Source organism: Bufo bufo, chromosome 3, assembly GCF_905171765.1.
Source record: "Bufo bufo chromosome 3, aBufBuf1.1, whole genome shotgun sequence".
Taxonomy (NCBI): Eukaryota; Metazoa; Chordata; class Amphibia; order Anura; family Bufonidae; genus Bufo; species Bufo bufo.
The window spans coordinates 179,839,322-179,863,618 of record NC_053391.1 but is presented as its reverse complement, the minus strand read 5'-3'; the positions used below and the strand labels follow the sequence as shown (position 1 = coordinate 179,863,618).

The 24,297-nt window shown below is 45.8% G+C and overlaps 1 protein-coding gene across 1 annotated transcript in view; it reads left to right on the top strand.

Moving 5' to 3' along the window:
- Window positions 1–1,360: 1,360 nt before the first annotated feature.
- Window positions 1,361–24,297, top strand: part of TSPAN7 (tetraspanin 7) — a 122,494-nt gene continuing 99,557 nt past the window's right edge. Inside the window, exon 1 of the mRNA XM_040423786.1 lies at window positions 1,361–1,590. Coding sequence (XP_040279720.1) covers window positions 1,510–1,590 — 81 coding nt within the window. The 5' untranslated portion in view covers window positions 1,361–1,509. The remainder of the gene's footprint in view (window positions 1,591–24,297) is intronic.

Below are 24,297 nucleotides of genomic sequence, written 5' to 3'. Positions count from 1 at the left end.
TTCCTAACAATTTTTCCTCTAACATCGATTTTATCTTCGGTTTTGTGCTTATTATTGTCAGTCTGTAAAAGTGGCGTACTTCTCGGACAACATCGTTCCCAGCAGTGTTCTGCCCGCCCCGCTCCTCTTGATTGATGCCACTGTTCCCTGCATCGTTGGCGAAATCCCGCGCCTTTCACTTCTGTCTTCGGCGCAGTGAGTGAAAGACGCTCTCCTGATGCCGGCTTCCTCACTGTGACGTAGTCGGCGCAGGCGACAGTGAGGAATCCGGCACCAGGATCGCATCATTCACTCACTGCGCCTGCGCCGAAGACAGAAGTGAACGGCGCAGGATTTCGCCAACGATGCAGGGAACAGTGGCATCAATCAAGAGGAGCAGGGCGGGCAGAACACTGGACCTGGGCGGGATAAAGCGTGAGTGGACTGAGCCTCTAGGTGCTGATTTTACACCCACATAGCACCTAGAGGCTCATTAGCATATAATAAAAGTGCTTTTTTTTTTAACAAAAACGGCTGCAGGGACTAATGTTAGAAACATACTGTTATGTAGTGCTGACATTAGCGCATTGCATGTCAGTCAGCTACATAACAGTATTTCTGGTGGTAGAAGCCCTTTAACGGTGTTTCAAAAAATCCATGTCACTGTGCAGTCGTATCCTTGAGGGGGTACCTGGTACACTTGTGGCTTGAGTAATGAAAGTGCCAGGCACTTGATGGGGCACACTTATTACTGAGGTAACTAAAGGCTGTGACTATTCTATGGTAGAAGAATATGGCCTCTTTTACATAAGGGTATTTTCAATCCATATATGGCCCGGATTTTATGTATCACATGGGCATATAACGTCTGTCAGTACTTGACATCCGCAGCATGTCCGGGTTTTGAGCGTATTTGCTGCCGAACACGCACATTGCAATCTATGGAAGTGCATCAAAATGCAGGGAGGAAATAATATGCAGAATTTTTAGGGTCACTTATCAAACTGATGTAAAGTAGAACTGGCTTAGTTGCCCTAAGCAACCAATCAGATTCCTCCTTTGATTTTTGACAGCTCCTTTGGAAAATGAAAGGTGGAATCTGATTGGTTGCTATGGGCAACTAAGCCAGTTCTACTTTACACCAGTTTGACAAATGACTCTGAGGCAATACTGATGGAATCCCTGCTATTCCAAAGACAGAATACTGATGGACTTCAATACGCTCGTGTGAAAGCAGCCTTATGTCTGTGTGGAAAATTCCCATAGGCGACCATGTAGTGAAAATGCGGTGTATCTGGTCTCCTGGTCGGACTGTAATCTCCTCAGGATATTCCCGCCACAGTCCTCGGTATCAGGTGATGCCCGGGGGGTGACAGGGCAGCCCGTCCGTGGGCAGCGCCGATCTGCATATGAGGCTGGCAGGAGGCTGGCTCCAGCGCCTCTTTCCTCCTCTTGCGGATTGGGGATAAACTGCAAGCAGGAGGGGCTGAGAGCAGCAACAGTAACACCCGGCTACCGGATCTCAGTAGCATGGCATCAAGGAGAATGGAGACCAAGCCAGTCATAACGTGTCTGAAGACCCTGCTCATCATCTACTCCTTCGTCTTCTGGGTGAGTAATGGCGGTGCTGACGCACCTCAGGGATGGCACTGCCAGTGCAGGTGCCCGCTGTGCCCTGTTACACGGCGCTAATACGCAGTTAGTAGCCTATATCTTGTATAGATTGTGCCTATACCTCCCCTCCACTCCTGATCCTGCTTACTGCGCCAAATAAGAGGCAGCTGCTGCCAGGCTGGGGGGGCATGGGACCGGGCACAGGGGGCAAATCACTGCTACTTATCCATCCGGTCACGTCCACCTGCCATCACATTAGTATCAATCAGAAGTGGGCGCACTGGCTCCCAGCTAGGCATGGCAGGGCTCGGTTAACCCTTGCTGGTTGGAGAGGGGCTTTGTACCCAGTCTGAGGGGGTGCAGGGCTGGCACAGGTTACATCTTTTTGTTTTCATTATGGCAACACTGATTCTTGCATGGCGGTGGTGACTTAACAGGTCTGTCCAGTGTTATCATGGGTGAAATGGGAATTATTTTTGTGGATGAAGGACAATCCGTTCCTATAGAAGAGGTAATAATCCAGTAATCCCTAAAGCGCCATTATACAGGAAACGGTCTGACGTGTAATATATATATAATATAGAGAGAGAGGTAACACTGCTTTGGGGATGGGGCCCCTTCTCAATTCGGAGGTCTGCCCCTCTCCGTGGCGTTGCCAGGGACACTGGATGGAATAAAGGAGAATGGCACAGTAATGAGGAGAGATAATCAACTGCTGCAAAGGTTGGGCTTGTGTCAGCGCCTGAAACGCAGTATTCCCAGCGAAACGCCGCTGCCCGTCATGGATATAGGTGATGGATGCGTTCCAATGGCTCGGATTATTTACAATGTATGCAGTCGCGTTATTTTCGCCTGGCTTCAGGTGTTTCGATCCGTTCGCTTAGGGTCTGGCTTTTATGTCTGGGATTTTATTGGTGTTCAGAGAAGCAAAGCTCCTAAAATAATGGGAAATAGGGATAATAAACAATGTGTTGATGATATTATTATCTTTTATTATATGTTGATAGTATCACTAGTATTTTATATATTAAAATCAACATAATAATATTCTACTTTTGTTGAACAAACCATTGCTTTAAATAGAAGCCTCCTGATACATATCATAGATTACCTCTAACAATCCAGCAGGGTGGACCTCATTGCAGTCAATTATCTGTTGATAAGGGCTTAGGCACACGAATGTACTTTCTTTCCGTTTTTTTGCGGACCGTATGCGGAACCATTCATTTCAAAAGTTACTCTGTGTGCCTTCCGTTTTCCTTATGCCCGTTCCACAAAAAAATAGAACATGTCCTATTATTGTCCGCATTATGGACACGGATAGTGCTGTTCTATGAAGGGCCAGCTGTTTCGTTCCGCAAAATATGGAATGCACACGGACGTCATCTGTATTTTTTGCGAGTCTGTGTTTTGCGGACTGCAAAAATACATCCGGTCGTGTGCGTGAGCCCTAAGTCTGTATTAGGGAAGAACATGGAACACAATGGGCAGCAGATACTGCTGGATTATCTTCAGCCGCTGATTATCTTGTCTCTGGCTGGATTCGCACACAGGGGTGCACCTAGCCTTTCTGCTGCCTGAGGCAAAAACTGAAACGGCCCCCACAATGCCAATTTCTTAACCTAACCTCTTTACCACAATGAAAGCGCTCATTGCCCATGACCCTTCCGGCGCCCCCCTCTTGCCCCTACCTGATGGTGCCTCATTGGTGGTGCCCCCTGTTCACACACGACTTTGTGCTGTGTTTCTTGTAGCACTTTGTTTCCATTCTTCATTTCGTTTTTTTTAAGTCGCAAAAGCGGCGGCTAGATCTTACTATAAAGTATAAAGTCTACACACAGCGTTTTGGATTGTGCTGTTTTGGGGGGTCAGTGGCATTTCTTCCCCTGATACAGGCTTCTCGAAAAGTCCAGAAAAAAATGACCGTAATGTTTTCCGGGAGTAGAGTATTGAGGACCTTGGATAGGACATCAGTATCTGATTGATGGGGGTGTGACTCCCGGCACCGCCATCAGTCAGCTGTTTGAGGAGGCCGCGGAGCTCCAGTGAGCGCTGAGGTCTCCTCACAGCTAACCAGGTACAGCGCCATGCATTGTATAGTGGATGTGCTTGGTATTGCAGCCCAGGCCCATTCACTGGAATGGGATTGAGCTGCAAGTAGGCCACGTGTCCGATGTACTTGGCGTCACTCGCCTAGGAAGAGGCCGATCTTCTATTGATGACCTGTCCTGAGAATAGGTTGTCAATAATGGTTTAAAATGTTTCAAAATTAAAACAATTCCGTGGAAAAAAGATTGAAATAGTGTTAAGTTCTCGTTATAGCGGCAAGTGTGAAGTTTACATTAGTTCGGAGGCCCATTCACTAAAGGCCCCCCCATAGACAGCGTATTGTCGACGGCACCCACAGAGAGTTTCATGTGTTTGAGGAGCTTCCGACTCTCCCCTGAGAGATGACGGATCAAGTGAATTTAAAGGGAACCTGTTACCTCCTAAATGCATGTAACCCGCCAGCAGTACCTCAGGGCAGCCCGCAGCGTGATACTAATCCTACTTTTCATCCTGCAGTCCGATGCTGCATAAGGTCAGAAAACGGATCTTTTATCCTCCGTCTGCGCTAATTTGCATGTCCGCTTCAAGTCAAGGTAACCACGCCCCCTCTTGCCTTTGAGTGACAGGACGCAATTCGGCTTCGCTTTCCCAAGTCTCGCACATGTGCGGTGCCCTCTGTTTTACTGCACGATCCCATATATTTATACCCATGCCGTCTAAGGTATAAATGATGTTAATGCGGCTCTCCAGGAACCTTGTAATGAAAACCATTGAGCTATTACTTCAGGCTGCTCCTGTACAATCTGTCTGTATATAACATATTAGTCTCATTGAGAGGAGACTGATTGTGTCCTGCAGAATTTTATACCAGATTATTGCACCTGCCTTAAGCCGCGTTCACACGTCAGTGTTTGGTCAGTGATTGAAGCCAAAACAAGGACTGGAGCCTCCACAGACATAAGGTATTCGGGGAAGATCTGCACTTGTTCTGTGTTTAGAGCCGCACCTGTTTTGGCTTAAAATCACTGATGTAAATCACTGACCAAAACACTGATGTGTGAATGAGGCCTTTTTTGCGGTCCGCAAATTGCAAAACACGGAAGCAATTTGCGGAACGGAACAGGCGGCCCATTGTAGAAATGCCTATTCTTGTCCGCAAAACAGACAAGAATAGGACATGTTATATTTTTTTTTTTGCGGGGCCACGGAACGGTGCAACGGATGTGGACAGCACACGGAGTGCTGTCCGCATGTTTTGCGGCCCCATTGAAGTGAATGGGTCCGCACTCGAGCGGCTCGGATGCGGACCAGAACAACGGTCGTGTGCATGAGGCCTTAAGCTGAGTTTACATCAGCATTCAGCCTTTCCAGAAAGGACGGATTTGGCACATTACTGAGCCTATGAGCCCCGTAGACTATAATGGGGTCCATTAGGTTTCCGCTCAGAAGAAGATTTTCGAAGTGGAGACAACAGTCCTGCACTCTTTTGCAGTGTGTACTGCCAGATGCGGATTGCGGACCCAATTCAAGTGGGGTCAATTTGCAGTCCGCAGCACGGGCATGGGACATGAGGCCTTAGGCTACTTTCACACTGGCGTTTTGGCTTTTCCGTTTGTGAGATCCGTTTCAGGGCTCTCACCAGCGGTCCAAAACAGATCAGTTTTGCCCTAATGCATTCTGAATGGAAAAGGATCCGCTGAGCCAAACGGATCCCTTCTGACACACAATGGAAGTCATTTGGGATGGATCCGTTTTCTATGACACAATCTGGCACAATAGAAAACTGATCCGTCCTCCATTGACTTTCAATGATGTTCAATGATGTCTTGGCTATGTTACAGATAATACAAACCAAACGCGAGTGTGAAAGTAGCCTTAGGGTCCATTCACACGTCCGTTGTTTCTTTCCTGATCTGTTCCGTTTTTTGCGGACCAGATCTGGACCCATTCATTTTCAATGGGTCCTGAAAAAAATCGGACAGCTCAATGTCTGATTTTTTTTTTTCATGACCCATTGAAAATGAATGGGTCCAGATATGTTCCGCAAAAAACTGAACAGATCAGGAAAGAAACAACGGACGTGTGAATGGAGCCTTACTCTGTGCAGTTCATTGAATGCAGTAGGTGGTTGCTGGGCACAGGTATTACACCCTGAGGTCAGTGTTATGTGACGAGTGTTAATTGGAAGCTGGCGCAGTGCCGTTTCTATCACTACATGTCCCTGGAGAACACATCTGAACCTTCACATTTACAATCTGTGTCAAATGTCAGGAGCAGAGTCAGGAAGCCTGAGCAAACAGGAAGCTCAAAGTGTGTCAAGTAGTAATTCATTCAATTGTCCTCATCCTATGGCGCTGTCATTGGGGCTCCGTGACAGGCACACCAGAAAACTGCAGCAAATACTTTCAGATGACGATTTTGCTGCGATCATCTATTTGGAGACATAAGTATAGGAACCCTCGCTGCCTACCAAAAGCCATACGTTTTATTTTTCCATTGACATAGTCCTATGTGTGTTTGCAGTTGTAGTTTGCTAAGGCTACTTTCACACTCACGTTTTGTGCGGATCCGTCATGGACGGATCCGTTCAGATAATACGACCGTCTGCATCCGTTCAGAACGGATCCGTCTTGAACACCATTGAAAGTCAATGGAGGACGGATCCGTTTTCTATTGTGCCAGATTGTGTCCGTGAAAACGGATCCGTCCCCATTGACTTACATTGTGTGTCAGGACGGATCCGTTTCATCAGACGGACACCAAAACGCTCCAAGCAGGGTTTTGGTGTCCGCCTCCAAAGCGGAATGGAGACTGAACGGATGCATTCTGAGCGGATCCTTTTCCATTCAGAATGCAAACTGATCCGTTTTGGACCGCTTGTGAGAGCCCTGAACGGATCCCATGAACGGAAAGCCAAAACATAAGTGTGAAAGTAGACTGTCACCACTTAATGTTCTGTAGAATGGACTGCGAAGCGGCACTGTCCAATATGTGATAATACTTCATGTTATGTGTAATTTATATGGTTATTGTTATGTTTTACTACTAAAAAAATGAACAATTATCAATATTTTCGAACTCGGCAATACCAATTATGTTGGTTATAATTATTTTTTTTGCATATTTAAAACCTTTATAAACTCTTTTTAAGGGTTTTATTTTAGTCTTTAGCCAGTACTTTGCACTGCAATACTCATATATTGCACTGTATGGTGAGCAGTAAGATGGCAGGCCTAGGAGCCTTGACTAGGCCCAGACTGAGGGAGCCTCCTCCCTCTCTGTCACTACTGACCGTGGCACCTCAATGGTTCTAGGACCGGTCCTACCCTACAACGCATAGTCTAGAAAGAGTATCTTCTGGAATGGAGGACCTGGTGTTTCCCTGCATTACACAATTAGGCTACATGCACACGACCGTGCTGTTTTTTGCGGTCTGCAAAAAAGGGGAAGCCGCCCGTGTGCCTTCCGCAATTTGCGGAACGGAACGGCGACCCATTGTAGGCATGCCTATCCTTGTCCGCAAAACGGACAAGAATAGGACATGCTATATTTTTTTTGCGGGGCCACGGAACGGTGCAACGGATGCGGACATCACATGGAGTGCTGTCCGCGTCTTTTGCGGCCCCATTGAAGTGAATGGGTCCGCATCCGAGCCGCAAAAAAAACGGCGGCTCGGATGCAGACCAAAACAACGGTCGTGTGCATGAGGCCTAAGCCTATGAATTCGGGTCCATTCACACGAACACATGTTCTATCTTTTGCAGGGCGGAGGCATGGATCGGAAGCGCTGCCATGGGCTTTCAGGTCCGTGCCTCCACACCGCAGAAGAGAAGACATGTCCTGTCTTTTGTCGTATTTTGTGGATCGCTGACCCATTCAAGTCAATGGGTCCTCACCCCAAAATGAAGTTTGCATGCCCGGGGCCCAAGTATTGCGGACTGCTATATGCGGCACCGAGGCCGTACGTTTGAGAGAACTGGAGATACCTTGTGATCGGCTTAACGTCAGTATTATCCACTGGGCACCACCACTTTAAAGAAGATCTGACAACTCCCCATAAAATAACATTTCTGGAACATCTTTTCTTCTTTCTTTTTAATTTTGCACTGTGCCATTCCTCTTTTATTCCTCTTTTATTCCTCTTTTATTCCTCTTTTATTCCTCTTTTATTCCTCTTTTATTCCTCTTTTATTCCTCTTTTATTCCTCTTTTATTCCTCTTTTATTCCTCTTTTATTCCTCTTTTATTCCTCTTTTATTCCTCTTTTATTCCTCTTTTATTCCTCTTTAAAACGTATGAATTGATAACTAGAGTCAGCACTTCCATCCTCTCCAAACTACCAGAGGACATGGATTACAGTATTTGCTTCAACCATTGCTGACCTAGGCTCTTGGTGACTACTTCCCTCGCCGTTTGATAGACACTTAGCCTGCACAAGAAATAATTTCATTGACTACGCGTCCAAAGGTTGATTTGTTATCCTGTAAAAATGTCACGTATGTGATTCCTTCCTATCTGATCGATACCACAAGCTTTACCGCCAACTTGCTTCTATGCGTGCAACCTACCTGAGGAAAAAATGACCGCTAGAATTTGATTGGTTACCTTGGATGTCAGCCAGTTTGTGTGCCCTTGTCTGTATAAGCCTTCTCCATGGGGTTTTCTTTATAGTTCAGCAAAATCCTGACCTTTTTGAGGTTTCACAGATTTTCTATCAGTGTGCATTATATTTTTCCAAAATAATACATTTTTGACTAGTCTTGAACTTCAAGCTGCTCTTCTTTTTTTTTTTTTTTTACTCATTAGCACTTTTTCTTCAGATAGTCACTATAATGACCAAGAACAACGTCATAGCAACATATTCAAGGTAATTGGAGGTCCTTGGAAAATGTTCTCGCTTTTAGCTAGAACACGAATAATGTAATTTTCTGTTTGGAAAAAAAGATTTTGCTTTCACAAAAATTACTGCTTGACTTGTTTTTTAATTCCCAGAAATCACCACCTAACTTGATTTTAATTACTAAAATGCAATATATACAGAGCCAATTTAGCTGGTGCATTAAAAAAAAATATAGCAAAAGCGCAAGTTATTACTCTACAGCAGAAGAAAACTTAAAGGGGTTGCACAACCTTTTTTAAATGATGGCCTAGCCATAAGATAGGCCATCAGTAGCTGTCTGGCAGGGGTCCGACACCCTGCAACCCTTCTGATCACCTGTTGTCTGTAGCTCTGTGCCCTCACCATTAACATTGTAGTTTTCAGCGCTCAGCACTGTAGCTCTGCTCCCATTGAGGATAGGCCATCACTTATAAAGGGCTGGTTAACCCCCAATAGGCCATTAAATAGGTTATCCCTGCACGGTAGCCGCTGTATCTCCTCATTGTGTGGATCAAAACATCCAGCGACAGGGGGCAACATATAGCAGGCTGCAGAAAAATAGTAATAAATTGGTGGTTGGCTCACACTCGGATGGTTATGGGTAGGTGCTGCTAACTCACAACTTGGGTGCCCGAACCCAAAACAGGTAAGTAAATTGCAGAAAAGAAAGGAGTGAGCACTCGCACCATCTGGACCATAGGATATATTATTCAATATATGGTATGCAATAAATCACAACAACATTCAAATATAGTAAAATTTCATAAAATAATGGTTGGCACCAGCATAAAATAACACTGACGGATAACAACTGAACAATCTTTGCGTGCTTGGTAGAAGCACTTGGACCGCAGACCGCAGTCAGCAGTTTTAATGTCCCACAGAAGTAATTAGGACTCCAAGTTGATAATCGAGTGTCCTCATATGTATTAATATGTCTTCTGATATAAAAGTCTCTCCACAGTTAATCCGGTATTAGCCACACAGAGCTATGAATAGCACACCACTCAGTATAAGATTCAGGTTCCTACCTTATCCCAAGTTGTTCCAAATCACCACGTTGAGTCGTCCTGCCACGAAAAGCGAGTGATGCCGGCCGCTTCGGCGTCTCACGTAGCGAATCTCGGGCTGCTGACGTCACAATATCGCGGGATCACAAGATTCGGCTGATAGGAATAGTAAGTCACTGGTGGAACCTGTAATTGTCTCCTGTATCCTAGAGCGGTATTAGTGCAGTTGATTATCGCATGGCCATGCAATGTCTTTTGTCCAGATCCAGTGAATTAGGTGGGCGCTTCTCTTCCAATCACCAGACACGTTTCGGGGCGTCTACACCCCTTCCTCAGTGGTCCTGCGTAGCAGGCTGCGACGGGGGGGGGGGAAGCCTCCCTAGCATTGCGGGTGATTGCTAGGGAGGCTCGTCCCCGTCATGGCCTACTATTGGCTGACCCCCCCCCCCCCCCCCCCCCCCCCCCCCCCTTGCATGATGTTTTGATACGCGCGACAGGGAGATGCAGCGGCGGCTGTGCAGGGATCTGGAGCGTAGTGGGTGCCGGGGAACAGGTAAGTATAATGTATACAAGGGGCCTGGGCATTGTGGGGGGGGGGGTGTTATTATAGGGGTTGGTGCTCCCATCTATCAGTGTTAGGCCTCATGCACCCAGCCATTGTTCGGCTGTTCCGTGCATTGAGGACCACAATTTGCGGTCTCCAATGCACGGGTAGCATCCGTGCGGATTCCGCAGACGGATCCGTCCGTGATGCGGCAGTTACATGGCCGGTGCCCGCATATTGTGGACCCGTTGTTTGCAGGCCGTGTGCATGAGGCCTTAGAGATGGGAGGATGCTGTATGCAGCAGAGGGTGGGTGAAGGGGAAATCATCCAAGTAAGGAGGCTCACATATGCTGTATATAGTGTAGAAAGCAGACACAAGGCAGTTTGCAGGGGAAGGAGGGGGGGATCACATAGACTGTGTACAATTGTAGAGAGAAAGCAGAGCGCCTAAGGTAAACTCTGCAGTCAAATCACACACTTCTCAATGTCCGTTAGCACAAGTGAGAGGAGATCCTTCTTGAGCAGTAACTGTGCTGATGCATGATAGCTAGTGAAGGCAGCAGCACCTTGGACACACAGAGCTGACATCCAGCCTGTATTACTGGGAGGGACATGTCCACATGAGAAAATTCTGAAATTAAGAGCAGTGTGCAAACTAAAGTTCAGGAATGATGACTACAGACTCCAACTTTTTTTTTTACTCAAAGTTACCACTAAGGGCTCATTCACATAATCATTGTGTTTTCCATGTTTGTATTCTGTCACAGGAACAGAAACGTGGAGCAAAATGGCCGTGTTATAATCTCCATTAGTTTGAATGCATAATTATGATCATTATTTTTACTCAGTTTATGTCCGTCCCATCAGGTTTTAGTTTTTTGACAGGGAAAAAGTGGTGTTTGCGCTTTTTCCCCCTCAAAGAAACCTAACGGAAACATGATGAACAGAATGATGAATAGACACAGAAAGCGTTCATCTTGTATCCGCCGTTCAATCCTTTTTCTGTTCTGCTCAACAGGAATAGGTAAAACACGTGCCCTAACATATTTGAAAATCATGTTGGTATCCATACTGTAAGGAAAATGGAACAAAATAAAACGGCATACACAACTTACATCGACAGTATAACAAAAAGACCCCAAAAAATAATAGTAAATGTACTGTATATAGCACAGGCTATAATGGTGGTGGCGAACCTATGGCACGGGTGCCAGAGGTGGCACTCAGAGACCTCTCTGTGGGCACGCCCTGGAAAAAGCGTATGGTGTACCAATATGCCCTAAGCCTCATTCAGACGTCAGTGTTACACGGACGTGTGCTGTACATGTTCTCCACGGACAGCTCACGTCCCCGTTCATTTTAATGTTTGTATTTGGACATCAGTGTTTTTAGCACGGATGCCTGCTCTATGTTGTCCATGAAACACTACGGATGCAACACGGATGTCATCTGTGTTTCACGGATCATTAGGAAGAGATGCTTTGAAAATAATTTTTCAGCTGTTCAGTGTCAGTAAAACACAGATGAAACACGGACAGCAAAAAACGGACACACTGACCCAACACGGACCCTTCACGGACAGCTTCACAGATTTGAGCACGGACGTGTGAATGAGGCTTTAGAGTTTTCCTGCCATTCATCAGCGCAGGACGCGCTCTAAACAGCACAGGCAGCGCACTGAATGTAGGCAGGCACAGGCAGCGCACTGAATGTAGGCATGACAGATCTGCAAAAAACGCTAGTGTGAAAGTAGCCTAAGATAACCTGTGTGTCCTAAAGGGATGCAGCAAAACCACAGGATGTCCTTTCCTTCCAGCTTCTCTGCTGTTTGATTTCACTAATAAGTGTATTGAGGAATTGCTGTACACGCGGTTTTCTAATACACGTGACAAGCATATATTCAACTGCATCTCGCCAGATGGGACCCTGCCCTATAAATGATTGTTCTGGTACATCAATATCAATGTCCTATCCTCAGGATAGCCATCAATATCTGATCGGCGGGGGTCCTCACCTCTAGGTCGACTGTTTTGGCAATAGCTGCCGTTTGCTTTGGTGCCAGAAGCCGGCGCTGGCACGACACAGCTCTGTCCATAGTGTGTAGTGGATGGAGCTGGTTACGGCGGTGCAGTTTCCATTGAGGTGAATGTGGAAAGTACTACAGTAACCACTAACCAGCTATGTCCACTACACACAATGGACGGCTTCCGGTGCTGGAGCTACTGCAAAACAGCTGTTTGTGGGGGTGCAGGGTGTCGGATGCTTGCTGAACAGACATTTCTGCTTCCCAGAAGCTTTCCTTTAGGGCTCATGCACACAAATTGCGGAACCGCAAAATATAGATACCAGCCGTGTGCATTCTGCATTTTGCATAATGGAACATCTGGCACAGTCCATACTTGTCCCTAAGGGCTCATGCACGCCAATTAATTTTTTTATTCACTTCAATGGGGCCACAAAAGATGCGGTTAGCACAACGTGTGCTGTCAGCATCCGTATGTCCGTTCTACAGCCCCGCAAAAAAATTCCGTTCCCGAAAAAAAATAGAACATGTCCTATTCTTGCCCGTCAGAAGAACAGAAAAATAAAAGCACGGACACCGGCAATGTGCGTTCCGCATTTTGTGGACCGCACATCGCCGGGACTTAATAGAAAATGCCTAATCTTGTCCGCAATTGCGGACAAGAACAGGACATGTTCATTTTTTTTCGGGAACGGAATTGCAGACCCGGAAGTGTGGATCCGCATTTCCAGATCCGGGCAGCACATCGTGTGTCCCCATAGAAATAAATGGGTTCACAATTCCGTTCCGCAAAATGCGGAACAGAATTGCGGTCGTGTGAATGGAGCCTTATGCTCAGTTTGAACTAAAAATAACTGATCTGTCTTTTTTTTGAGTATCAGTTGTGATCAGTTTGCGTCAGTTCCGCCAGAGATCAGTTATATTTGACGGGAGGAAAAAATGCTGCATGCAGAACTTAGGGTACTTTCACACTTGCGTTGCTGGATTCCAGCAGGCAGTTCTGTCGCTGGATCCGGAAAGCCGTGTGCAAACGGCGAGCATTTATAGACGGATGCGGATCCGTCTAACAAAAGCATTGAAACACCGGATCTGTCTTTCCGTGTCATCTGGAAAAACGGATCCGGTATTTATTTTATTTTTTTGCATTTTTAAAGGTCTGCGCAGACGGGAAGACCGGATCCGTTTTGATGGAACACTTGGTGCCGGATCCAGCAAGTGTTCCAGACTTTTGGACGGAGAAAATACTGCAGCATATTTTCTCCGGCCAAATACTGTAAGAGGGACTGAACTGAAGACATCCTGATGCATACTGAAGCTCTCCATTCAGAATGCATTAGGATAAAACTGATTGAGTTTGTTTCCGGTATTGAGCCCCTAGGACGGAACTCAATGGCGGAAAACTTTAACGCAAGTGTAAAAATACCCTTATTCTCTGTTCAAAAATAACTGATCTCTGACGGAACTGACACAAACTGATGAAAAGTGATGCTCAAAATAACGGATTAGTTTTTTTCTTTATTTTTTGTTCTTCTGAACGGTGAGGTGACCCCGACCTTAGCTATACACCGTCAGTGCTGCTACTGTCTGGATGGGTAATCCTGACCACAAATTGAACTTCTATAATATATTGGAAAACAGCTGAAGATCTGGCCTATTCCAAGCACTCACGGAATAAAGCCGCACAGCTCGGAGCACTGGGATAACCACTTTCAGTAAAACACTTAGGCAAATGGACTTCTTAAATGCTCTATATTTTCAGCATCACTGAGCAGTGCCTCACTATGCTTTCTAGGGCGGCAGTAAAATCTAGTCCTGTGAAATACTAAGTGCATGCCTAGCACTACTTTATGGTGGGAGCTGTCACCCTGGAGTCCAGGACTTGGATTGCATAGACCAGGGACGCCCAACATGTGGCCCTCCAGCTGTTGTGAAACTACAACTCCCACCATGCCTTGCTGTAGGCTGTACAGACATGCTGGGAGTTTTAGTTTTGCAACAGCTGGAGGGCCGCAGGTTGGGCGTTCTTCTCATAGACTGTTGGGCGTCTACAGTACCTAGTAACGCTGCAGAGAGTTGGTGCTGTGTTCTGCACTATGTCACCCCTGGGGAGTCAGTACATAGTAAAATACCCACTTGCTGGCAGAGCAGGACTAAGACCAGACAGAGCTGTGGGACCACGCTGTAAAATAGCGCATAACATACATACCGTACACATACATAGTATCGCTATACCACATAGATTGATAGTAGTACTGCTCTATGATACACACATATATTCTTATGCACATATGTATACACATAAGGCTACTTTCACACTCACATTTTGGCTTTCTGTTTGTGAGATCCGTTCAGGGCTCTCACAAGCGGTCCAAAACGGATCAGTTTTGCCCTAATGCATTCGGAATGGAAAAGGATCCGCTCACAATGCATCAGTTTGCCTCCATTCCGCTCTGGAGGCGGACACCAAAACGCTGCGTGCGAAACTGAGCCAAACGATTCCGTCCTGGCACACAATGTAAGTCAATAGGGACGTTTTCTCTGACACAATCTGGCACAATAGAAAACTGATCCGTCCCCCATTGACTTTCAATGGCGTTCAAGACGGATCCGTCATGGTTATAGAAGACATACTACAACCGGATCCGTTCATGACGGATGTATGCGGTTGTATTATGGTAACGGAACGCTAGTGTGAATGTAGCCTTACAGACACACAGACACACATACACACATACTCTACATACATATTACACAGATAACACATACAGTATTATACAGTGGATATAAAAAGTCCACACACCCCTGTTAAAATGTCAGGTTTCTGTGATGTAAAAACTGAAATCTTTTAGGTGGAGGGAATAAAATAAAATAATGTGGTTGCATAAGTGTGCACACCCTCTTATAAGTGGGGATGTAGGTAGCTGTGTTCATGTTAAATTGGAGTCAGCATACACCTGCCATCATTTAAAGTGCCTCTGATTAACCCCAAATAAAGTTCTGCTGCTCTAGTTGGTCTTTCCTGAAATTTTCTTAGTCGCATCCCACAGCAAAAGCCATGGTCCACAGAGAGCTTCCAAAGCATCAGAGGGATCTCAGTGTTAAAAGGTATCAGTCAGGAGAAGGGTACAAAAGAATTTCCAAGGCATTAGATATACCATGGAACATCGTGAAGACAGTCATCATCAAGTGGAGAAAATATGGCACAACAGGGACATTACCAAGAACTGGACGTCCCTCCAAAATTTATGAAAAGACGAGAAGAAAACTGGTCTGGGAGGCTACCAAGAGGCCTACAGCAACATTAAAGGAGCTGCAGGAATATCTGGTAAGTACTGGCTGTGTGGTACATGTGACAACAATCTCCCGTATTCTTCATATGTCTGGGCTATGGGGTAGAGTGGCAAGACGAAAGAAAAACATCCAAGCCAGGCTACATTTTGCAAAAACACATCTGAAGTCTCCCAAAAGCATGTGGGAAAAGGTGTTATGGTCTGATGAAACCAAGGTTGAACTTTTTGGCCATAATTCCAAAAGATATGTTTGGCGCAGAAACAACACTGCACATTACCAAAAGAAAACCATACCCACAGTGAAGCATGGTGGTGGCAGCATCATGCCAAGGGGCTGTTTTTCTTCAGTTGGAACTGGGGCCTTAGTTAAGCTAGAGGGAATTATGAACAGTTCCAAATACCAGTCAGTATTGGCACAAAATCTTCAGGCTTCTGCTAGAAAGCTGAACATGAAGAGGAACTTCATCTTTCTGCATGACAACGACCCAAAGCATACATCCAAATCAACAAAGGAATGGCTTCACCAGAAGAAGATTAAAGTTTTGGAATGGCCCAGCCAGAGCCCAGACCTGAATCCGATTTGAAAATCTGTGGGGTGATCTGAAGAGGGCTGTGCACAGGAGATGCCCTCGCAATCTGACAGATTTGGAGTGTTTTTGCAAAGAAGAGTGGGCAAATCTTGCCAAGTCAAAATGTGCCATGCTGATAGACTCATACCCAAAAAGACTGAGTGCTGTAATAAAATCAAAAGGTGCTTCAACAAAGTATTCGTTTAAGGCCGAATGCACACGGCCGTGTTCCGCGGCTGAGAGCGGACCGTAGTATGCCGGGCTGGATTCCTGTTCAGAACAGGAGCGCATGGCGTCATTGGTTGCTATGACGCTGTGCGCTTCATGCCACCGCTGTACAGTAATACACTCTTATGCAACCATATTATTTTATTTTCATATTTTTTCTTCCCTCCACCTAAAAGATTTCAGTTTGTTTTTCAATTAAGTTGTACAGTTTATAGGTCACATTAAAGGTGGAAAAAGTTCTGAAATGATTTATCTTAGTCTCATTTTTTTACATCAGACATTTTAACAGGGGTGTGTAGACTTTTTATATCCACTGTACATTCATAATACACAAGTATTACACCCACATAGTGGAAAGAAACAGAGGACAAACCCAATCTGCAGACTTACGCCCTCCTCCCTCTTCATTCCGACAGAATTGCTGACTGGGTGAATTTATTGAAGGGCAAGTGAGAAGATCCGGCTACTGTAACTTAAAGAGGACCTCTCGCCTCTCCTGACATGTCTGTCTTAGCAACTACTTGCATTACCCTTGTAATGGCAACTCTGAAGCATCTGTTCTTATGACTCTGTGGTGTGCTATAAGTTATGGAAGAATTTCTAGCAGTTGGCAATGAAGGTCCAGATGGGTGTTACCAGTTCGGGGCGTGTGTCCCTGCATAATCTGACACTGGCAGTACCGATTGGATTGTGTCAGAGTTTCCCCCTCAATAGGTAACTTGCAGATGGACCTTCATTGCGAATTGTTAGTAATTAATTAATAACTTTTAGTAGGAATAATTGAGGAATGGAATAACAAAGTCCTAAGAATAGATGCTCCAGAATTGCCATTACAAGATGGATTCAAGTAGTTGGTAAAATAGACGTCAGGAGAGGTTCAAGGTCCTGTGTAATTGGATACAAGTGGAAGAGGGAGGGGGAAGTCAGGAGCTCCAAACTCGTCCCGCGCCCCCCTCCACATGTTTACCTAGCTGCGCCCGGGACAAGTGCCCCACCTGCGTCCCCTAGCTAGGGCTATTTTGTTTCCTTCACTAGGGGTATCCCGGCCAGGAGAGCAGAGTCACAATCCTATGAATGTGAATAGAAAAGTCAACCAATATTTGTGTGATTGAAGTCTGCCCTAAGCTCGGCCTCTAAATGCAAAAATAATATCCCAACGCGTTTCCCCCACGCTGTGGGATCATCAGGGGGTCGGTATATCAGAGATGTCTAGAATCCATCTAGAAACATATGGTCCTTTGAAAGAGAGGGGGCCATCTTATCATTGTATGGACGACTAACTGTGAGTAGTAATACTTTGTCTATAATCAGCATCTATCAGCCCCTTTTGGCTCTCTGGTGACCTCTACAGGCTAGGCGAGTGTTGTATGAGGCCAGCCGATATACTTTAGACTTTGTCATCGGGGAGTATTGGTGGAGGTTACAATCTGGTTACATTTTTGGTTGTACATTATATGCACTCTCTCTCCACAGGTATCCACACGGGAATCCAGCAAAATTGACCTCTGGCCTTAATGCACGCCTATGCGATCTGCTTATATGTATATTTGTCTGAGTTTTTATGCAGCCCCCTCAATATCTTCTTTATACCCGACAGGATCATACAATGGTGGATGTTAATATATTATGCATCCACTAGTAGTGCACTACATTTGATATTTTAAGGTGGATATATATCTAAAACCAGGAATCGCAGTATTCACTGGATATCCACCACTAGTGCACTGTATACGTACCATGACACCATTAGAGGGATTCTAGACATCTCTGATATACCTACCCCCTGATGATCCCACAGCGCGGGGAAACGCGTCGGGGTATTATTTATGTTATATGTATGATTATAATGCACTGTGTACCATGCTGGCTATAATTAGCAGCATAAGGGTTGCATACACAGTCCATTCGTAGACCCTTTCATCAGCGGGGTCATTCTATGTGGTTGTGTTGTCGTTGATCTTGTATGTCTTTCCTGTTTAACTGCCTTAGCACCTATACCTAATCTATTTTACCCTCCATCTCCCTAGTATCATCATGTCAGGGTTAGATCAGCCTAGGTTCGAGGACAGGGAGGTCCCCACCATTAGGGGTTGTCCCTGGGCTGAGCAAGTCTAGGGTGAGACGATAGGGACTGTTTTTCCCTCATCCCCTTTTATCTTTTGCTGGTGCTCTGGGTGGCAGATTACCTGTGTTTACTCTCAGTAACGTTTGTCCGAAATCAATCTGAATATAACTTTTTAATAAGTATATGAATTTTAATGGGTTAAATATTTGCTGGAAGCCGTTGTTTACATGAGACCCTTGGAGATCTTGTTACATTGAATTGCTGGTTTGAAATGGCCTCTAAAACTGCATCAGGAAGCCTGACCGTGTGGCCGTACCCTTAGGGTCCATTCACATGTCCGCAAATTGCGGATCCGCAAAACACGGACACCGGCCATGTGCGTTCCGCATTTTGTGGACCGCACATGGCCGGCACTATGATAGAAATGCCTTTTCTAGTCCGTGGCTGCGGACTAGAATAGTACATGTTCTTATTTTTTATTTTTTTGGTTGCGGGGTCACGGAACGGAAGTGCGGATGCGGACAGCACACTATGTGCTGTCTGCATCTTTTGCGGCCTCGTTGAAAATGAATGGGTCCGCACCCGTTCTGCAAAATTGCGGAACGGATGCGGACCCATTTTGCGGACGTGTGAATGAACCCTTAGTCTGTGAAGAAGGTAGACCTTGTAGTTCAGCCATCTTGTTTTAAGGATTGTGCTTACATATGCACTGCTTTCTTAAGTGAGGTAATTTGCTATTCCTCAGATAATCTTGGTGACCAACTGGCAGATGAGATTACCAGAAGGATTTGAGTAGCTCATACTATGTGTACGCAGCCAGGCCAGGAACTCCTACCCAATGTGACTGAATTACTCTTACGCAATGAGCAGTGACCATGTGATGCGCTGTCACTTTAATTAATGTCGGAGTGCACATGGGTGTGGGCATGAGCCGAGTCTTATAATTACCAGCGTGTGCTTTCTGTCCAAACAAGGAGGCTGCTTATTGCCATGGCAGACACAATAAAAGAAGCCTTTGTACGGTTCCACGGCCGTCAGGGTCTAGTACTACATAGTAATAAATGATCCGCTGGATGTGAGGTCAGCCATGGGCGCTACATTAAACCCTAAACCGCAGTTACCAGGTCTGTAGCCAAAACAGCCCAATGTTTACACTGCAAACACACAAATTATAATAAAAAATAGATGGACCCTTTTATTACGTTCTGCAGGTTAGACAGCACGTGTTTCTCCCATATAAAGCATACCTCCCAACATTTGTTCACATGAATGTGTGCTGCCCCGTTGCCGTATTGTGGAGCGCATTTGCAATACACGGGCACCGTTCCGTATGCATTCCGCATCACGGATGCGGACCCATTCACTTCAATGGGTCCGCAAATCCGGAGATGCGGAACAGAAGCACGGAACGGAACACTACGGAAGCACTACGGAGTGCTTTCTGGGGTTCCGTTAAAAAGCGTCCCAATTTGGTTGTCAACCTAGAAACGGTGTCCTGAGAAGATTGTAAGCCAGCAGGGGTGATGTGTGATGAGTGGGCATCTCTGTTTGGCCTATGATCAGCAGTTTTGGAAGCAGTTTATTAGTTTACAATCCGTGTAAAATTGATATTGCCCATGGACCTCCGCAGGTGTCAGCCTTGCTACATGTTCTGAAATATTCTTGGACTGGAGTTCCTCTTGATGAATTGAGCTTTTTGGCCTGTTATCTGAGATCAGTGAACTGAAACCTGGTGCTTGCTCTTGGTTTGCGGTGAGAGCAGTATATTGTTTCTGTCATCTAGGCAGGCATTGTATAACAGGGGACTCAATGCATTCAGAAACTCCTGACCATAAAAGGATGATGATGACTATTCTGTGGGCTAATGTTATTTAAAGGGTGGCAGCGTAGCTTGTGAATATCCAATTTCTTCCCTTGATCTAGAAAAAAACCTGAATCCACTGCATTGTAGAGCTGGCGGAGGGATTAGAAGACCTTGTTGTCAGGTGCAGTACAGTCACATAAATGCTGCCTTTTATTCGGGACGCTCATATATCACTTAATAAAAAAAATTTGTTTCCCCAAAACAGGCAGCTGAGATGAGCATTTATATTATAGGGGTAGTCCGGTCGCTAAAAGTTATGCCTTATTCACTGATCAGTGGTGGTCCAACAGCTGGGACCTTCGCTGATCCCAAGAACATTCCCATATCCCCATCCTGATGGAGGTGGCAGGATTAGCAGCTACCCTGCCACTCCATTCATTCTCTATGGGACTGCAGGAGATTGCTGAGCAATGCACAATGTACGGCCTTGTAGCCAATAACCACTGGGGTCCTCTGCTGTCCCCTGAACATAAAACCCCCACTTACCTGTCCTTGGCCCCGATACTACACTATTCCCTTCCACTTCCCTACCCGCATGACCAGGAAGCAGCTTAGTCCTGCCACAGCAGCCGTGGTACTTTTGTGATGTAGCAGATGAGTGGGGTTTTTTATGTTCAGGGGGACAGGGGAGGACCACAGGGTTTATGTTCAGGGGGACAGGGGAGGACCACAGGGATTATGTTCAAGGGGACAGGGGAGGACCACAGGGTTTATGTTCAAGGAGACAGGGGAGGACCACAGGGTTTATGTTCAGGGGGACAGGGAAGGACCACAGGGTTTATGTTCAGGGGGACAGGGGAGGACCACAGGGTTTATGTTCAGGGGGACAGGGAAGGACCACAGGGTTTATGTTCAGGGGGACAGGGGAGGACCACTGGGTTTATGTTCAAGGGGACAGGGGAGGACCACAGGGTTTATGTTCAGGGGGACAGGGGAGGACCACAGGGATTATGTTCAAGGGGACAGGGGAGGACCACAGGGTTTATGTTCAAGGAGACAGGGGAGGACCACAGGGTTTATGTTCAGGGGGACAGGGAAGGACCACAGGGTTTATGTTCAGGGGGACAGGGGAGGACCACAGGGTTTATGTTCAGGGGGACAGGGGAGGACCACAGGGTTTATGTTCAGGGGGACAGGGAAGGACCACAGGGTTTATGTTCAGGGGGACAGGGGAGGACCACTGGGTTTATGTTCAAGGGGACAGGGGAGGACCACAGGGTTTATGTTCAAGGGGACAGGGGAGGACCACAGGGTTTATGTTCAAGGGGACAGGGGAGGACCACAGGGTTTGTCATCTCCAAGGCCAGACAAATCCCTTAAAGGGGTTGTCCTGCCATATATGTTGATGAGCTATCGTCAAGATAGGTCATCACTATCTGATTGGCAGGGGTCTGACACTGGCAGCTGTTTGAAGAAGAGGTGGTGAATGGTGCGAGTACCTGTAATTACACTGCACTTCCGAGATGACTGGCAGTGTAATGACCAGGAAATGGTGCTTGCAGAGAGCCCGGCCACCTTTTTAAACAGCCGATCGGCGGGGGTGCTAGTTGTTGGACCGCCGCCAATCAAATATTGATGACCTATCCTGATGATCATATACAAAACTTCAGTACCCCTTAGGGCTCATTAGGAGCCTCTGCTGCAGATTTTATGAAAAAAGCTGGACAAAAATGCAGAGGAAACTTGATGGACTCCATTCTAGTCAGTGGGGTCTGTTGGGTGCCGGTGCTGTCTATCAGCGGACTGACCCAGCACTCCTGTAATGGAGAAGACGACAGAATTGATTACCAGAAGCAACTGCGTATGTGAACAAGTTTTCTATATGCTTTTTACATGGCTCTAGGAGGAGAAGAAGAATAAACTGACAATGAGATTTGCTAGCAGACATCTTGCTCCTCGTGCCGGTGAATTTTCAGCAGTCTTCCTTTACATGGGAATGTCACTTTGGAAGATCTGATTACTTGCCCAGAGCTAAATCTAGGGCAGCATGGATACATAGCAGGATGGTGTTAGGTCGGATACCTAGTGACCAGTTACCCAGGGAATTCAGAGCATCTTATCTTCCACTTCTGATGGCTTAGGTCAATACAATCCTCAGCAGTCTCTGTTATTTTCCTTCAAAAGAGATTTAGGGCGAGTTCATATCTACATTAGAGGCTTTATTCAGGGCCTCCGACGCAGATTCCATTAAAAAAGACCAGACAAAAAGTCCTGCATGCAGGACTTTTTTGTCCGATAGAAATACAGGATTTCGAACAGATGCTGAATGGTTGTAGTCAATGGAGTCTGTTTAGGTCTGTTCGGGTGAGTTATGTGCCCTATCCAGCACTCGAACGGAGCAGAACAACGGAAAAATGAGATCGGAATGAGATTTTTATTTTGTGAAGAAATCTGTTGTCATCAGTTTGCCAGAATGCGCTGTGATGTCATTCCATACAACGTGGACCGATGGCCGTTATGTTTGCATCGATTAGTATTGATGTACAGGTACTATCTAGCTTGGGAAAGGCTCTAAGGTTGAGCTGAGACGTTGCGTATCCACATGGGTAAATAAATATATATATTTTTTGTCTTTTCATAGATTTTTGAGTGCTGTCTTTTTGCTATTTAGTATTTATACTAGATATAAATATGATTTGCTGCTTTACTTTGCCACAGATAGGCTGGGTTTACACGTTGCAATTTTTGTTGCAGTAAACAAATTGAATGAAAATAAAAAATACTCGCTCTCACCAAACGCGAGTGTGAAAGCAGCCTTAAAGGGGTTGTCCAGCCTAGGAGCACAAGTTAGGAGCACTGGGGTTGTCGGCAAGTAGGCTGGACAACCCCTTTAAATCCTATAGTTGCAACTATATACAATATATTCCATGCAGCTGTTATATTTATGGTGGAAAGGGGCTCAGTGATGGTGACCCCCATTCCTCTTTTCACCCTAAAGCGTTCTCCCTGCTCCATAGAAACAGCAGTATTACCTGACATAGAGGAAAGGAGGGCAGAATAGGCACGTACCCTCCATTCCTCTCATCTCCTGGAGGTTAGCCTGTAATGAAAGTGCCATACATGTGTGCAGACACAATATTGCGCATGTTTTCTGCAAACTCCACATAGCGCCTGACATTTTCATATCGGAATAAGACTGAACTGATGCATTCTGAGCGGATCATTTTCCATTCAGAATGCTTTAGGGCAAAACTGGAGCGCTTGTAAGAGCCCTGAATGGATCTCACAAACGGAAAGCCAAAACGCCAGTGTGAAAGTGGACTTTTTCAGTGTTTTGTGGTCCGTTTTAAACGGATCAGTTTTTCCGTTTTTTGTTTCAGTAGTGTTCCATTCCGTTTGTCCGTTTGGTTTCCTTTTTGCAGATCTCAAGTAGTATACAGTAATTACATGAAAAATTGGGCTTAAAATTTTAAATAGATGGTTCCGCAAAAAACGGAACGGATACGGAAGACATGCGGATGCATTCCGTATCCGTTCCGTTTTTTTTACAGCCCCATTGACTTGAATAGGAAATACGGAAACGGAATGCATACGGAGTAGATTCCGTTTTTTTTTTTTTTTTTTGGACCCATAGAAATGAATGGTTCCGTATACGGACTGCATGCGGAACGTAAAAAAACCGAACGTAAACGGGGAAAAAAAAAACGTTTGTGCGAGAGGCCTAATACACAAAATCCTCCTGTAAAGGCTGCCTTATGTCACCGTTCCTAAAACAGTAGAGCGCCTCCTTCCCCCAGTGTTACACAAGCAGCTGAGGCAAGTGTCCTCCTTTATTAAAGACCAGATTAACCTTGACTTGTCAGGCCGCAGAAAGCAGCTCTCAGGTTTCCTGCCATGTTTTCAAGCTCCTGAGCTGCCTGACTGAAAGCTTCTTGTCCTTTCTATAGGACTGTGAGTCTATACCATCAGAATGTCTCCTCACATACTATAAAGTCTATGGTGTAACCCCACCCAGACTGCTGGCAGGCAGCGTTTGTGCTGCCTGTCGCCTTCCTCCCAAACAGTAAGTCCTCGCACACTTCTGTATTCTGTAGGAACCTTTTAAAGGGAACCTGTCACCGGGATTTTGTGGATAGAGCTGAGGACATGGGTTGCTAGATGGCCGCTAGCACATCTGCAATACCCAGTCCCTATAGCTCTGTGTGCTTTTATTGTGTAAAAATAACGATTTGATACATATGC